At 42.0% G+C, this 17,889-nt stretch overlaps 1 protein-coding gene across 4 annotated transcripts in view; it reads left to right on the top strand.

Moving 5' to 3' along the window:
• The window catches only part of MICU2 (mitochondrial calcium uptake 2), a 105,512-nt gene that overhangs the window by 76,817 nt on the left and 10,806 nt on the right, over window positions 1-17,889 (top strand). For 3 of the 4 annotated variants that reach the window (XM_066369183.1, XM_066369181.1, XM_066369180.1), the window contains 3 exons: window positions 528-610; window positions 11,990-12,052; window positions 13,100-13,197. In XM_066369183.1, the coding sequence (XP_066225280.1) occupies window positions 528-610; window positions 11,990-12,052; window positions 13,100-13,197 (244 nt within the window). The remainder of the gene's footprint in view (window positions 1-527; window positions 611-11,989; window positions 12,053-13,099; window positions 13,198-17,889) is intronic. The other variant, XM_066369182.1, reaches the window with a different exon arrangement.

Genomic DNA, 17,889 nt, shown 5'->3' on the forward strand with positions numbered 1-17,889 from the left:
ACCCCATGGTTGCTGGCTTGAGCCCAAAGGTCCCTTGCTTGAGCCCAAGCTTGCTGGCTTGAGCAAAGGGTCACTGGCTCAGCTGGAGCCCCACCCCACCCACCCCTGGTCAAGGCACGTATGAGAAATCAATCAGTAAGCAACTAAAGTGCTGCAACTGTGAGTTGATGTTTCTCATCTCTCTCCCTTCCTGTCTCTCCCTGTCTCTCACTTAAACAAAGAGAGAGAGGGTAAAAATCAATATGAAAATAGCCATGGTCCGATAAGAGTATGGGAAACGTAAAGAAATAAAGTTCTCAAATTATTTTTTCTTTGAAGGGCAGCATACTTAATAACAGAACAGCATACCCATGGAAATGTATCAGCCTTTGAAAAAAATCTTTACTTTGAAAGAGATTACTTCTTTCTCTGTTTAGGCATTTAATCATTTAGTTTCTTGTGGCTGATGTCAGATTCAGAGCTCTGTGAGATCTGCACATAATCTACCTTTCACCAGTGTTTAATACTCATTTTTTCCTTGATTACAGAACCCCATACTGGGTTTCATGTTGCTTTTAAAATGTTGGATGCAGATGGTAATGAGATGGTTGAGAAAAAGGAATTTTTTAAGGTAAGTAAATTCTAGTTATTTTTAATTTATCATAAAGCATCTGGATATTTGTGTGATAATTTTACATTTTCATAAAAATCAAAATTATATTTACTACTTATATATCAAATGTCAAGAAATTATTTATATATTAAAAATGCTCAATTTTCTTTATATTACACCTTGAGGAAACAGTTAAGGAACAGAGTATAAGATTCCAAAAAGGAATGAGCTGAAGCATTTGCCTTTTTTAGAGTTTTTTTTTTTTACGATTTCAACAAATGATAACACAGTAGAAAGGGCTTCATAGACCCGTTAAAAATTATTTTATCTTTCCCCCAAAGAAGAGGATAAAAGAAAACAAAAACTTAGGCCTTCTTATATCCTGGGGAAAATGGCAAAGCCATAATAGGTATAAATCAGTGCCTGTTTTCCAGGAATTTGCTACAGCCAGTGTTTCAGAAGCTGAAAATATGTTTAAATGAAATCACCCAAGACCTATAACTCCAGGACATTCAACCAGCAAATTTCACTTCATTTCAGGAAACTTGATGGTGATATTAAATATACCCCTGCATATAAACTGTTGGTTATGTGCCAGTTAAGGGTCTGGTTTTTTAATCTTCTAGAGTACTTCATGGAGAAAAAGTATGTCAGTTCTAGTTACCTATTGTTTCTTCCAGTCTCCCATGTGCTGGGAAAACAGACAACAAAGCCTGTTACAATTATGAATAAAATAGACAGTCTGTCTTCTCCTGATTCAGTTAAGTGGCCAGCAGCCACATGTAACTGTTGAGTCATTGAAATTCAGCTCTCAGTAGGACTCATGAGTTTTTTATATTTTAATTAATCAAATTTTAGAAACTGGTATGAACTTCAAGTATTGGGAAATTTTTTAATAATATTTTATTTTTAAATTACAGTTGACACACAATATATTAGTTTCAGGTGTACAACATAGTGATTAGACAGTTATATAATTTATGAAGTGATTACCCCAATAAATCTATAAAATACTATACATAGTTATTACAATTTTTTTTTGAGACAGAGAAAGAGACAGGAAGGGAGAAAGAGAGAGGGAGGGAGAATAAGAAGCATCAACTTGTAGTTGCTTCACTTTAGTTGTGCGTTGACCAGGGATCAGACCTCGGGCTCAAGCCAAGCCAGCAACCCCTTGCTCAAGCCAGCGACCTTGGGGCTCAAGCCGGTGACCTCGCACTCAAGCCAGCAACTTCTGTGCTCAAGCTGGTGAGCCCACACTCAAGCTGGAGACCTCAGAGATTTGAACCAGCAAATCTCAGCATTCCAAGTGGATGCTCTAAGATCAGCTGTGTACCATCTATCAGGCACAATATTATTGACATAATTCCTATGCTGTACTCTACATCCCCTTGACTATTCTGTAACTACATTTTTGTACTTTTTAGTCCCTCCACCTTTTTCACCACCAACCTACTCGTCCAATCTAGCAACCATCAAAATGTTCTCTGTGTCTTAGGGTCGTATTCTGTTCTACCTGTTTATTTTCTTTTTCAGATTCCACATATGAATGAACTCATATAGCATTTGTCTTTCTCTGACTTCGTTCACTCAGCATAACACACTCTAGGTTCATCCATGTTGTTGCAGATGCAAGATTTCATTCTTTTTTATGGCTAAGTCATATTTCATCATATATGTGCACCACATCTTCTTTATCCATTCATATATTGATGGGCATTTAGGTGTTTCTATATCTTGGCTATTGTAAACAATGCTGCAATGAACATATGAATGTATGTGTCTTTTCAATTTACTGTTTTGGGTTTCTTCAGACAAATACTCAGAAGCAGAATTTCTGAGACCTTCTTTGTCTGGTGTTACAGCCTTTGTTTGTTTGTTTGGTTTTTTCTATTGATTTGAGAGAGAGAGGAACTAAGAAATAGGGGCTGAGGGAAGGGAGACAGAGAGAGAAGCATCAACTCATCTCACTTAATTGTGTACTCATTAATTGTTTTTTGTGTATGTGCCTGACCAGGGGTTGAACCCGTTACCTCAGCATGTTGGGTTGACATTTTATCCACTGGGCTACCCAGCCAGGGCCTAGCCTTTGTTTTCCTAAAGTCTATTTTGTCTGGTATAAATACTGCTGCCCTGCCTTTTTTCCTGTTTCCATTTTCATAAAATATGTTTTTCCAACTCTTTACTTCCAATCTGTGTGCCTTTTGATCTGAAGTGAGGCTCTTTTATACAGCATTTGTAGAGGTGTTGTTTTGTTATTCATTTAGCTACCGTATGTCTTTTGATTGGAGCATTTGATCCATTTGCAAATAAAGAAATTGTTGATAGATATGTATGTATTGCCATTTTATTATTTATATATTTTATCTCTTTTTTTCTTCTTCTTAAAGAAAACCCTTTAACTTGTCATGTAATTCTGGTTTGGTGGTGATCGATTCCTTTAACTGCTTCTAGTCTGGGAAACTTATCCATCCTTCAATTCTCAGTGATAGTCTTGCTGGGTCAGGTAATCTTGGTTTGTACTTCCTTGCTTTTTATCACTTTGAATATTTCTTGCCAATGCCTTCTGACCTGCAAAGTTTCTATTGAGAAATCAGCTGACAGTCTTGTGGGAGCTTCCTTGTAGGTAACTAACTACTTTAAGATTCTCTCTGTCTTTAACCTTTTGCATTTTAATTATGATGTGTCTTGGTGTGGGCCTCTTTGGGTTCATTTTGTTTAAGATTCTGTGCTTCCTGAACTTGTATGCCTGTTTCCTGCTCCAGGTTAAGGAAGTTTTCTGTCATTATTTTTTCAAATAGGTTTTCAGTTCCTTGCTGTTTCTCTTACTCTTCCAGCACCCTCATGATGCAAATGTTGTTATGCCTAAAGTTGTCCCAAAGGCTCTGCATACTAGTCACATTTTTTTGGATTCTTTTTCTTTTTACTTTTTTTAATTGGGTATTTTAATGCTTGCTTGTCTTCCAAATCTCTGATTTAATCCTTTGCTTCATCTACTCTATTATTGATACTCTATACTGTATTTTTCATTTCAGTTATTCTTTATAATTCTTTTTTATCTTTTCTAGTTTTATTTTTATGTTTCTTACCTCTCTGTTGAAGTTCTCACTAAGTTCCTCTACTCTTTCCCAAAGTTCATTGAGCATCTTTATAATGTTTTAAACTCTACATCTGGTAGATGACTTGTCTCCATTTTTTATTTAGTTTACCATATTTCCCCATGTATAAGACACACCTTAATTTTGGGGTCCGAAATTTGAAAAGAAATGTATTACATAAAGTTATTGAACTCAAGTTTTATTCATCATAAAATTCATACAACTCCTCATTACTGTCAAAACTCCCATCCATTAGCTTGTCCTCATCTGTGTCTGATGATGAATCACTGTCCTCATATATTGCCTTGACCTCAGTTCCATCTATCGCATTTGAAATGCCATACTTCTTAAATGACTTAACAACAATCTCAATCTTGATATTATCCCAGGATCTTTTGATCCAGGTAAAAACTTCTCCTATAGTTGGTTTCTTCACTCTTCCAACTGGTGTCAAATTGTCCCTAGAAGACTTCATCCATTGGTTCCTTTTGTCTCTCATGGCAGTTTTGAAGGGTTTGTTAATGCTGACATCAAATGGTTGGAGCTGGGATGTCAAGCCTCCAGGTATGACGGCAAGTTTTATTTTTTGCTCTGTAGCAATCTTCTTTGTGTATTTTATTATGTGCGCCCTGAACTGATCAAACACCAATAGGGCAGGTTTGCATAAGAGCCCACATGGTCTCCTCCAAACTTTCTCAAACCAGATCTTCAGCCCATCCTGATCCATCCAACCCTTGTCATGAATGTGGACAATCACTCCTCAAGGAATGTCTTCTTTTGGCATTGTTTTGCGCTTGAAAATCAGCCTAGGGGGCAACTTGCTTCTGTCAGCACAAGCTAGAACAACTGTATAATGGCTCTTCTCATGTCCACTTATCTTCGCAGTTACAGTTTTCACCCCCTTCTTATCAACAGTTCTGTTACTTGGGACATCAGATTGAAAGGGGACTTTGTCCGTATTTGCAATCTGTCCCAACTCAGACTAATGTGTCTTCCAAAATTGAATGGCAAAATGATGAAATTCAAGGACCTTCTGCTCATAGCTTTCAGGCATCTTTTAAGCAAGTCTGGTGCGTGTACGCATGCTTAGTTCATTCTGTTTCATAAACCTGAAGCACCAATTGTGTCCTCCTTAGAAATCAGTAACTTCTTTTTCTTTTTCTTTTTTTTTCTTTTTTTTTTATTTTTATTTTTCTGAAGTTGGAAACAGAGAGGCAGTCAGACAGACTCCCACATGCACCCGACCGGGATCCACCCGGCACGCCCACCAGGGGGCGATGCTCTGCCCATCTGGGGCGTTGCTCTGCTGCAATCAGAGCCACTCTAGCGCTTGAGGCAGAGGCCACAGAGCCATCCTCAGCACTCCGGCCAACTTTGCTCCAATGGAGCCCTGGCTGTGGGAGGGGAAGAGAGAGACAGAGAGGAAGGAGAGGGGGAGGGGTGGAGATGCAGATGGGTGCTTCTCCTGTGTGCCCTGGACGGGAATCGAACCCGGGATTCCTGCACGCCAGGCCGACGTGCTACCACTGAGCCAACCGGCCAGGGCAGCAACTTCTTTTTCATCAGCAATTCTTCTTGCCTCATGCTTGAACCATCTTTGTGGACACAGGAATTCCAATTGCCCTTTGCTCTTCAATCCATATCTTCAATTTCCTCTCTAAATCAGGCCATTTAGCTGACTTGCTTCTCATGGCCCTCCTCTGCATTGGCATTTTCAGTAAGATTTCTCCCCGTAACCAGTCTCGGATTGATTTCTCAGTTGGAGGAGGAGCAAACTTATGTTCAGCATCACGATTTCCATTCACTTCTGCAAACTAGATCACTTTTAACTTGAATTCAGCGCTGCACAAAAATCTTTTCTGAGCCATTTCTTGGCAGAACGTGGCAAAACATAACCTACCGTAATATACCGGTAACCAGTAATATACCTGTAACAAGTGTGGAACAGTGAGCACAAAGACAAGCACCAAAAAGCAGGAAATGCAAGAAAAGAAATCTACAACCATTGTATAAGACGCACCTAGTTTTTAGACCCCAAATTTTTCCAAAAAAAGGTGCATCTTATACATGGGGAAATATGGTATTTTTCTATACAGTGTGTCCGTAAAGTCATGGTGCACTTTTGACCAGTCACAGGAAAGCAACAAAAGACGATAAAAATGTGAAATCTGCACCAAATAAAAGGAAAACCCTCCTCGTTTCTGTAGGCTGGTGTGGCAGCATGTGCGCATGCGCAGATGATGATGTAACACCGTGTATACAGCAGAGCAGCCCACGGCCATGCCAGTCAAGATGTGGACGGTACAGAGGAAAGTTTAGTGTGTTCTGTGGCTCGCTAAATTCGAATCCGTGACCAAAGTGCAACGTGAATATCGACGCATTTATAACAAAGCACCACCCCATAGGAATAACATTACTTGGTGGGATAAGCAGTTGAAGGAAACAAGCAGTTTGGTGGAGAAACCCCATTCTGGTAGGCCATCAGTTAGTGACAAGTCTGTAGAGGCTATACGGGATAGCTACCTAAGGAGCCCTAAAAAAATCTGTGCATGAGCCCGCATTGAACTGTACTGAATAGGTATGAAACTGGGAGAGTTTTCCTTTTATTTGGTGCAGATTTCACATTTCTATCGTCTTTTGTTGCTTTCCTGTGACTGGTCAAAAGTGCACCATGACTTTACGGACACACTGTATTGATTTGTTTTTTTTAAAGAGAGAGAGAGAGGGAGGAAGGGAGAGAGATAAGACACATGAACTCATAGTTGTGGCACTTTAGTTGTTCATTGATTGCTTTCTCATATGTGCCTTGACCCAGGGGGCTCCAGCCAAGCCAGGGACCCCTTGCTCAAACCAGCAACATTGGGCTCAGGCCAGCGACCTCTGGGCTCAACCCAGTGACCATGGGATCATATCAATGATCCTACACTCAAGCCGATGAGCCCATGCTCAAGCTAGATGAACCGACACTCTAACTGGCAACGTTGGGGTTTTGAACCTGGGACCTCAGTGTCCCAGGTCAACAATCTATTCATTGCACCACCACCAGTCAGGCTATCTCTTGATTTAGGAGAGAGAGAAACATCTATTTATTGTTCCACTCATTTTTGCATTCCTTCATTGATTCTTGTATGTGCCCCGACAAAGGATAGAACCTGCAACCTTGCCGTATCGGATGATACTCTAACCAACTGAGCCTCCTGGCCAGAACTGCTTGTTTTCATTTTGTTTAGTTCTTTTCTAGACTTTTGTTTTATTTTTAGTTGGGACTTTTTTTTTGTCTCCTCATTTTGGCTGCCTGTCTTTATTTATTTATTTATATGTATTAGGCAGAGCTGCTGTGTCTCCTGGTCTTGGTAGGGTGGCTTATATAGTAGGTGTCCTGTAGGGCCCAGTGCACAGCCATCCAGGTCACCAGAGCTGGGTGCTCAGGTAAGCCCCCATGTAGGCTCACCTTCCTGTTGTAGTTGAGCCTTGATTGCTGTTGGCACATCAGTAGGAGGGATTCATCCCATGGCTCATCTTCTACAAGGACTGCCTACAACCACTGTGAAGGAATTGCTGTACGTGAGCCAACCCCACAGAGTGAGACTTGCTTCAGCCAGACTCTGATGCCTACTGAGTCCACTCCTTGATTGTGTAGATCTTAGAGTTAGTTCAGTGATGCTTTGGCATGGTCCAAAGCTGTCCACTGAGTGCGCTAGCTCTAGAGCCTCCAAGAAGGTGCAGGCCAAGATCAGCCACCACCTATATATACCCTGCCCAGAACCTCCTGGCATGAACTACAAAGTGTTATGAAAATTGTGTAGTGCTACTTGTGCTGGCTTAAAAGTGCCTCAGAACAGGCCAAGCTGTGAACCAAAGCCAGCTGCCACTAGTGCCGGGCCTGAGCCACTTAGCAAGAGGTATGGTGTACACAAAGTTCAAATTATGCCTGTTTGAGAGATTTTAGGGAAGTCCACAGTATGAGCCAGGACAGGCTGTTTGTATGGGAAAGCCACTGGAAATGGCTTGGGTAGGCCCACAATTTTGGTGGCCAGGGTCTCAGAATTACCAGGGCAATGACCAATTTTAGCCAGGTTGGTGAAGACTCAGATATGGCTCCCCCATGGGTGCTCTGTGGGCAGAGGGCTTAGCAAAGGAACAATGGCTTCTGCCAGCACTTTTGTCTGGGAGATTGCTGCCCTCAAGCTCTCACCTTGAAGCCAGAGAATTCAGTCCCTCTGTGTCCCCATATGGCACCTCGAGCTGCTGCCCAAGCACTGGAGCTCAGAGAGTGAGTTTGTATAAGTCTGTGCTTGGGTCCTTTAAAAGGAATGCCTGGTGCCTGACCAGGCAGTGGTGAAGTAGATAGAACCTCAGCCTGGGACACTGAGGACGCATATATGATGACCTCAAAACCCCAAAGTCATTGGCTTGAGCAAAGGGTCACTGGCTCAAATAGAGCCCCCCTGCTCAAGGCACATATGAGAAAGTAGTCAGTCAACAACTAAAGTGCTGCAACTACAAGCTGATGCTTCTCATCTCTCTCCCTTCTGTCTTTCTTTCTCTCACTTAAAAAAATTTATAATCATTTTATGAATAACATCTATTTTTATTTTTTCAATTGTTATATATGATAAATTTTGACTTACTTTCAAGACTTTATATAGCTAAAAAAAAGAAAAGAAAAAAAGGATCCAGAAAAAGTTATAAACTGTTTGTAGGATTGTAAATTGGTGCAGCCACTATGGAAAATAGTATGGAGGTACCTCCAAAAATTAAAAATAAAACTACCACATGACCCAGCAATTACACTTCTGGTATTTATCTGAAGAAATTCAAAACACTAATTCAGAAAGGTATATGCGTCTCTGTGTTCACTACATTATTTACAATTGCTAAGATATGGAAACAACCTAAGTGTCCATTGATAGACGATTGTTAATAAAAGCTATGAGCCCTGGCCGGATAGTTCCATTAGTTAGAGCGTTGTCCTGACAAGCAGAGAGGTCACAATTCGATTCCTAGTCAGGGCACATTTAGGAACAAATCGATGTTCCTCTCTCTCTTTCTCTCTCTCTCTCTCCTTCTTCTCTAAAATCAATAATTTAAAAAATTTTTGAATAAAGAATATATGGTGTACACACACACACACACACACACACACACACACAGTGAAATATTAAAAGTTAGTCAGCCAAGGAAAAGAATGATATCTTGCCATTTACAACAACATGGATGGACCCGAAGGGTATTATGCTAAATTAAGTAAGTCAGACAGAGAAAGACAAATACTGTATGATCTCACTTATAAGTGGAATCTAATAAATAAAACAAATAAACAAACAAAACAGAGCTGACTCATAAATACAGAGAACAAACTGGTTTGCCAGAGGAAGGGGGTAGGGATATGGGTGAATAGGCAAAGAGAATTGAGGGATACAAACTTCCAGATACAGAATAAGTAAGTTACAGCATAGAGAATATAGTGACATTGTCAGAACTTTATGTGGTGACAAAAGGTAACTAGACTTATGCTGCCACTTTGTAATATGTATAAATATTGAAGCACTGTCTTGTACACCTGAAACTAATACCTGTAATATTGTAAGTCAGTTTTGCTTTAGTAAAAAATAAATAAATAAACAGAGGATCCACACTATCAATAACAGGAATGAAAAGGAGATATCACCATTAGGGAGAAATATTGGGTATTGAACTTGGCATTCTACTATTTGATTGTCACCTTCAAAAATAAAGGATAAAACAAATATAAAGCCTTTCAATTCTCTTTCCTAAAATAAGTATGAGGTATGTTGAAAAGTGGGAGGGATTTAGAGAACTGGAGATAAACCACTTTCCTAAAATGTAGCACAAAGAGCTAAATTTGAGATCATTTCGAATTTAGCTGCAACAGTTTTTAAATTGTTAACAAAGAAATAAGCATAGAAAAAATGGGTGAAGGTTTACTTCCTAATTGATTTAAATTCATAGTTTGAGATTTTGCCTACATTTAATTTTTTAAAAACTTTTTTTTGCTTGCCTTCCACATGAGGATTGGTACAGATGGCTCTAAAAGGTAGGCTTTTTAATGTACTCAGTCTCAGGACACTATTACCAATTAATAATTCCTAGAAATGTGGGTCTTTAAATTATTTTAATGCTTTATTAGCTCATTAAAGGAAAAGGAACAACATTTATATGAGTAGCTTTTGTAAGTTATGTACTTGGCCCTGGCTGGATAGCTCAGTTGGTTAGATCTCTATCCATATACACCAAGGTTGCAGGTTCAATCTCTGGTCAGGGCACATACAAGAATCAACCAATGGCCCTGGCCGGTTGGCTCAGTGGTAGAGCGTCGGCCTGGCGTTCAGGAGTCCGGGGTTTGATTCCCGGCCAGGGCACACAGGAGAAGCGCCCAGCTGCTTCTCCACCCCTCCCCCTCTCCTTCCTCTCTCTCTCTCTTCCCCTCCCACAGCCAGGGCTCCATTGGAGCAAAGTTGGCCCGGGCACTGAGGATGGCTCCATGGCCTCTGCCTCAGGCGCTAGAATGGCTCTGGTTGCAACAGAGCAACACCCCAGATGGGCAGAGCATTGCCTCCTGGTGGGCATGCCCAGTGGATCCCGGTTGGGCGCATGCGGGAGTCTGTCTGACTGCCTCCCAATTTCCAACTTCAGAAAAATACAAAAAAAAAAAAAATCAACCAATGAATTCATGAACAAGTGGAACAGCAAATCAATGCGGGTTTTTTTTATTTGGGGGTGTTGAGACAGAGACAGAGAGGGACAGATAGGACAGACAGACAGGAAGGGAAAGAGATGAGAAGCATCAAGTCTTTGTTGCAGCTCCTTAGTTGTTCATTGATTGCTTTCTCAAATGTGCCTTGATGGGGGTGAGGGGCTACAGCAAAGTGAGTGACCCCTTGTTTAAGTCAGTGACCTTGGGCTCAAGCCAGCAACCTTGCACTTCAAGCCAGCGACCTTTGGGCTCAAGACAGTGACCATGAGATCATGACTATAATCCTATGCCCAAGCTGGCGACCTTGGGGTTTCATACATGGGTCCTCTGTATCCCAGTTCGACGTTCTAACCACTGCGCCACCACCAGGTTAGGCTTTTTATTTTAAGTGAGAGAAGGGGAAATAGTGAGACAGACTCCCACATGTGCCCAACCAGGATCTACCTGGCAACCCCCATCTGAGGCCATGCTTTGATTCAACCAAGCCATCCTCAGTGCCCAGGGCCACGCTCAAACCAATAGAGCCACTGGCTGTGAGAGGGGAAGAGAGAGAGAAGAGGGAGAGGGAAGATGAGAGAAACAGATGGTCACTTCTGTGTGCCCTGACCGGGAATCGAACCCAGGATGTCCATACACCAGGCCAACACTCTATGCCAGTGGTTCTCAACCTGTGGGTCACGACCTACAGGTTGAGAACTGCTGCTCTATGCTAACCAGCCAGGGCTTGGTGTTTCTTTCTCTCTCCTTGTCCCTATCCCTCTCTCCCTCCTCTTTCTTCTTTAAAATCAACTTCAAAAAAATAAGATTAATGTATTTGAAAATGTGACCATAAAGTATCAGTAATACAAAAAATTATGAATAAAAATTCTCTTGAAGAATGAGAGTGAGTAATCATGAAGTTTCTTATATAAAGTTATGCCCTAAGAATACATGTATATTAAGTAAGCTGGCTTTGTTTAGGAGAAAAATTATCCAAATTGTAATGATAAGCCCTGGCCGGTTGGCTCAGCGGTAGAGCGTCGGCCTGGCGTGCGGGGGACCCGGGTTTGATTCCCAGCCAGGGCACATAGGAGAAGCGCCCATTTGCTTCTCCACCCCCCCCCTCCTTCCTCTCTGTCTCTCTCTTCCCCTCCCGCAGCCAAGGCTCCATTGGAGCAAAGATGGCCCGGGCGCTGGGGATGGCTCCTTGGCCTCTGCCCCAGGCGCTAGAGTGGCTCTGGTCGCGGCAGAGTGACGCCCCGGAGGGGCAGAGCATCGCCCCCTGGTGGGCAGAGCGTCGCCCCTGGTGGGCGTGCTGGGTGGATCCCGGTTGGGCGCATGCGGGAGTCTGTCTGTCTCTCCCCGTTTCCAGCTTCAGAAAATTAAAAAAAAAAAAATTGTAATGATAATGTTAATACTGACATTTCTATTTCTCCTCTGCTTACATGATCTGAGAAAAAAAACATAACATTGGCAGTTACAGAATTTCAGCTAATATTTAACAAATACCTAGTGTATGTTTTATAACAAAAACAGCATTTTTTTAGATTGTTTTGAAAAATACAGTAAATACATCTAAATTCATGTTTGCTGTCTTTTTAGCTGCAGAAAATCATCAGTAAACAGGATGACTTGAGGACAGTAACTGATGAAACAGAATGTCAGGTATGTGCAGATAATGTAAACATTTCCAAACAGATGACATCATATTACTTCACTGTTTATTTTTTCAAGTATTTCCAAATATTTTGGAAAATTATCAGTAACATTTTTTCTAAAAATTTTAAGTAGATGTGCTCTATTCACATGGCATAGACTTCAAACTGTTCACAAGAGTATGTGTATAGGGTAGAGCTTCCGCCCAGGCAAACTTCTCCCTGAGAGACATATGCTGTTAGTTTTCCTGTGTATTCTTCCAGGAGTTTTTATGCATGTGTAAGCATATGTATAAATAACTAAACATATCTTTATACCTTTTCTCCATTTTTATACAAGCACTAGCATGTGTATATTGTTTCACTCTCCCATTTTTTCTTAGTAGATTTGAATATCTCATTATTTTTTCTTTTTTTTTTTAAAGATTTTATTTATTCATTATAGAGAGGGAAGAGAGAGAGAGAGAGAGAGAGAGAAGGGGGGAGGAGCAGGAAGCATCAACTCCCATATGTGCCTTGACCAGGCAAGCCTAGGGTTTTGAACCGGCAACCTCAGCATTTCCAGGTTGATGCTTTATCCACTGCGCCACCACAGGTCAAGCAATCTCATTATTTTTAATGACTCATTTATGTAACCAAATTATCCCCTTTTGAAAAATGTCTAAATATATACAGTCTTTTGAGGTTACAAATAATGCTACAGTTAATAAATTCTGTTAATTATATCATTTTATACATATGTGAATATATCTGAGGGATAACTTCTCAGTTTAGTTGTTGAGTCAAAAGGAATGAACATTTCTAAAATTTTGTTTTACTGCTGCAGTTCACCTGAAGTATTTTGAATATTATGGCCCTAATTTTTTTTCCTGCTTGAGCAAAGGTGATTATAAAATATTGTTATGCAAAGTAACAGACAAAATGACTGCCTCTGTTTTCCACCTTTGTTATTGTTACAAGTCTTTTGTGGATATTGTGCTGAGAGTCCCACCTTACAGGATCTATTTTTGTTCTTGGTTATAGTTACAACTTGAAATTACTATAACATTTTTTACAGGAGCCAAAAGTGAAAGAACGTGAAATTAACACAACCCTTCAGATATATTTCTTTGGAAAAAAAGGAGAAAGAAAACTTCACTATAGAGAATTTCGAAGGTAAATGCAAATATTTATATTTATTTGGGAAAATTTATAGGTAAGAAGTGGAGAAACAACAATATGGTTGACCGTTAACAACGCAAGTTTGAACTGCATGGGTTCCCTTATACATGATTTTTTAATTCATATGTATATATTTATTATTATTATTAATATTGATTTTAGAAACAGAGGTAGAGAGCGAAAAACATCGACTTGTTCCACTTATTTATGCATTCGTTGATTGATTCTTGAATATGCCCTGACCAGGGATCAAATCTGCAGCCCTGGCATGTCAGGAAGACTCTAGCCAGCTGAGTTTCCCTGCCAGGGCACATATATGTATATTTTTTTTTTTTTTTTTTTTTTTCATTTTTCTGAAGCTGGAAACAGGGAGAGACAGTCAGACAGACTCCCGCATGCGCCCGACCGGGATCCACCCGGCACGCCCACCAGGGGGCGACGCTCTGCCCACCAGGGGGCGATGCTCTGCCCATCCTGGGCGTCGCCATATTGCGACCAGAGCCACTCTAGCGCCTGGGGCAGAGGCCACAGAGCCATCCCCAGCGCCCGGGCCATCTTTGCTCCAATGGAGCCTCGGCTGCGGGAGGGGAAGAGAGAGACAGAGAGGAAAGCGCGGCGGAGGGGTGGAGAAGCAAATGGGCGCTTCTCCTGTGTGCCCTGGCCGGGAATCGAACCCGGGTCCTCCGCACGCTAGGCCGACGCTCTACCGCTGAGCCAACCGGCCAGGGCTATATATGTATATTTTTAAAAGTCCAAGTATAAGTGGATTCAACATTGTTCAAGGATCAGTGTTGCCTTCTTTTAGTCTTTAAAAAATTTACGTGGTTGTACTTGTCCTGTCCTGCCTACTTTACAGAGTTGTGTGTAAATGTACAAGTAAATTGTAAAATTATAAAAGTAGGGAAATAAGGAAAAAACTCTCAAGTTTTCTTATCAAAAAAATTTAGGAGGATATTGATACTAATGTCCTTTTTTAGGACTGGGATTTTTTTTTTCTTTCTAATGAGAAGAGGGGAGATAAAGAGACTATTGCATGCACCCAACCAGAATCTACCCAGCAACCCTGTCTTGGGCCAGTGCAACAGAGCTATCCGCAGTGCCTAAGGCCAGTGCTTGGACCAACTGAGCTATCCTTAGTGCCCAGAGCCAATGTTCAAACCAATTGAGCCACTGGCTGACAGTGGGGAAGAAAGAGAGAAGGGGGACAGGGAGGGAAAGAGAAGCAGATGGTCGTTTCTCATGTGTGCCATGACCAGGAATCAAACCTGAGACTGAACCTCAGACATCCATACATCGGGCTGACACTCTGTCCACTGAGCCAACCGGCCAGAGCCTGGACTGGGATATTTTTAACTTCTATAATACCACTTATTAGTTAATGATGTTCTAAATTCACAAAGAATTTTTATAAATTCCAAGGTGGTATGCTGGTAAGTACATCTGATCCTCAGGTCTTAGGAAGAACAGCCTGGATTAGTAACACTTAAAGGTAGTGGTATGAATAGTCCAATGGCCAGATATGAAGTCGAGGTGGTCGACACATACACAGTACATTTCACAGCTCCAGTACAACTGGGCCTAACACCCGGCTAAGGAAAATCAGAGTTCTCCCAGGGTTTCCAGTTAGTCCACTAATTTATACCCTATTTAAATATTTTCAGAATGCATCTGGTAGCCTTATGTCTTATAAAGTCTTCAATTTATATATCTATGTACAGTATCGTGTTCCAGATTTTTGTGTCATAACAAGATATAATTTTAGACTTAGATTATTATCACAAAGCATATTAATGTTCTTCAAAAGTAGTATATTTAGTTAAAATGAAAGTAGCTTAGGCCCTGGCCAGTTGGCTCAGTGGTAGAGCATCGCCCTGGCGTGCAGAAGTCCCGGGTTTGATTCCTGGCCAGGGCACACAGAAGAAGCGCCCATCTGCTTCTCCACCCCTCCCCCTCTCCTTCCTCTCTGTCTCTCTCTTCCCCTCCTGCAGCCAAGGCTCCATTGGAGCAGAGATGGCCCGGGCGCTGGGGATGGCTCCTTGGCCTCTGCCCCAGGCGCTGAAGTGGCTCTGGTCGCCACAGAGCGACGCCCCGGAGGGGCAGAGCATTGCCCCCTGGTGGGCAGAGCTTCGCCCCTGGTGGGCGTGCCGGGTGGATCCCGGTCGGGCACATGTGGGAGTCTGTCTGACTGTTTCTCCCAGTTTCCAGCTTCAGAAAAAATACAAAAAAAAAAAAAAAAGAAAGTAGCTTAAATCAGACAGTGTACACTGTAGCAGCAGTTAAGTTTATGACAGGTCAGCCTCAGATGGAGCCTGAAGAAAAAGAAAAAGGAAAGAAACCAGATATTTGTGTTCTGACACAGTATCTTCTACCTTCCTATTCCCTGTGCACTCATTTACAATTAACGCATTCTTTTAACAATCCTAATAAGAAATTGAATGTCATCTGTAAGGACAGTGGCCGCCCCATCCATCTTACTGGATTCGGGCAGATGGTAAAGGAACTGTGGAGCTGGAAAATGATGAGCCATTCTCAGAGGTGGATTGAAGTTGACTGAGGCCCCAGGCGCAGAAAATATTGGGCCCTTAAAAAAAGAGAGAGATAGGGAAAATAAAAATACATTTTAGGGCCCTGGCCGGTTGGCTCAGTGGTAGAGCGTCGGCCTGGCGTGCAGAAGTCCTGGGTTCGATTCCCAGCCAGGGCACACAGGAGAAGCGCCCATCTGCTTCTCCACCCCTCCGCCTCTCCTTCCTCTCTGTCTCTCTCTTCCCCTCCCGCAGCCGAGGCTCCATTGGGGCAAAGATGGCCCAGGTGCTGGGGATGGCTCCTTGGCCTCTGCCCCAGGCGCTGGAGTGGCTCTGGTCGCAACAGAGCGTCGCCCCCTGGTGGGCGTGCCGGGTGGATCCCGGTCGGGCACATGCGGGAGTTTGTCTGACTGTCTCTCCCCGTTTCCAGCTTCAGAAAAATACAAACAAAAACAAAACAAAAAAATACATTTTAACCATATTTTTAAATAAATAAAAAACATTATGTACTATTAATGTTAAAATTGCACATATGAAACCAAACTTGGTGTTATTAGAAAAAAGTGTAAAGTTGGAGTTTGTGGGGCCCTTCAGAAGTCTGGGCCCAGGGTGGGCGCGGCCATTAAATCTGCCTCTGGCCATTCCCTTTATTAAAGTCTAGTAATGGCGGACAAGCAAACAGGCAGGGAAGACCGCTTCCCTGTCACTCAGGGCTCCGAAAGCCCCGACTCATTATCTGGACTCTTCCTCTGGACTCATGGCTCCACCAACCTCAGCAGGGCTCAGCCAACAGACCCTGCCAAAATCTCTGGGCTCCCAAGCTCTTCAGCTCTCCCTCTCTCTTTTTCTCTGCACTCTCCAGCAAAACAGGCTGGAAGAAAAAACCCTTCTCCAGCAAACAGTGGCCCCTTCCAAGCAGAAAGGCAATCCACAATTTGCAATCTGCCACCCTGAGAACAAGCAGCTGCAGCCTTTCACTACATACACATGTCGCTGCCCCTCACCAATGCACCATTTAGGCAAAATATAAGCGAGCAAACCTAACATATGAAACATACTGGTTTGCCCAACATTATCACAGTACACAGTACAATAAAACTCAGTGAAACAAAGGATGGAAGCATATCAGTAGATTTTGTTGATCTGTCCCAATGTGAAATGCTTTAAGTTTTAGATAACATTCTGCTTTAACTTAAAAAGACACATAGCATTTGAAGAAAATATATATATATATATTTTTATATATATATATATATCAAATACATTCATACTCTCACCCCCCACAGAGAAGAACTAAACTCAGACTCTCCTTCATGCTCCTAAGGTCTTGTGGGGATAAGTGGCAGCTTTTTTCCTGCTGAATTGTACCATACCTCGTTTTCACCCTGTGTGTATCCCCACTAAACTGTGACATGACAGGGAGTGCAGGTCGTTTAACATAAAGTAAGTAAGGCCTGACCTGTGTTGCTGCAGTGGATAAAGTGTCAAACTGGAATGCTGAGGTCGCCAGTTTGAAACCCTGGGCTTGTCCAGTCAAGGCACATACAAGAAGCAACTACTATGAGATGTTTCCTGCTCCTCTCCCCCTTCTCATTCTATCTCTGTCTCTTTCTGACTCCTCTCTTTAAAATCAATTTAAAAAAAAGAGACACAATAAGAAATCTACAGCACGTTAAAGCTCATGTAGATAGTAACGTTTCTACATGATTTAGGTTATAAATAAACCAGGTGCACATTTCAACTTGCACATTTCTCAGGAAGCTATAGATGACAGTTTGATCAAAGTGCTTTTTATAAAAAGAGAACATTAACTCACATAAGCATGTGTTACTGTCCAAAAGATTATAAGCACTTTCTGATAAATCTGGGATTTTGGTGCAAAGGCATTAATTACATTGATGAACTTTGGTATTTGATAAATATGAGGAACCGTTAACTATGGTTAACATTCTAAAAAGAGTATTCCAGCCTGACCGGGCGGTGGTGCAGTGGATAGAGTGTCGGACTGGGATGCGGAAGACCCAGGTTCGAGACCCGAGGTCGCCAGCTTGAGCAAGGGCTCATCTGGTTTGAGCAACCAGCTTGAGCCCAAGGTCACTGGCTTGAGCAAGGGGTTACTGGGTCTGCTGAAGGCCCGTGGTCAAGGCACGTATGATAAGGCAAT

Source organism: Saccopteryx leptura, chromosome 2 (genome assembly GCF_036850995.1).
Source record: "Saccopteryx leptura isolate mSacLep1 chromosome 2, mSacLep1_pri_phased_curated, whole genome shotgun sequence".
NCBI lineage: Eukaryota > Metazoa > Chordata > Mammalia > Chiroptera > Emballonuridae > Saccopteryx > Saccopteryx leptura.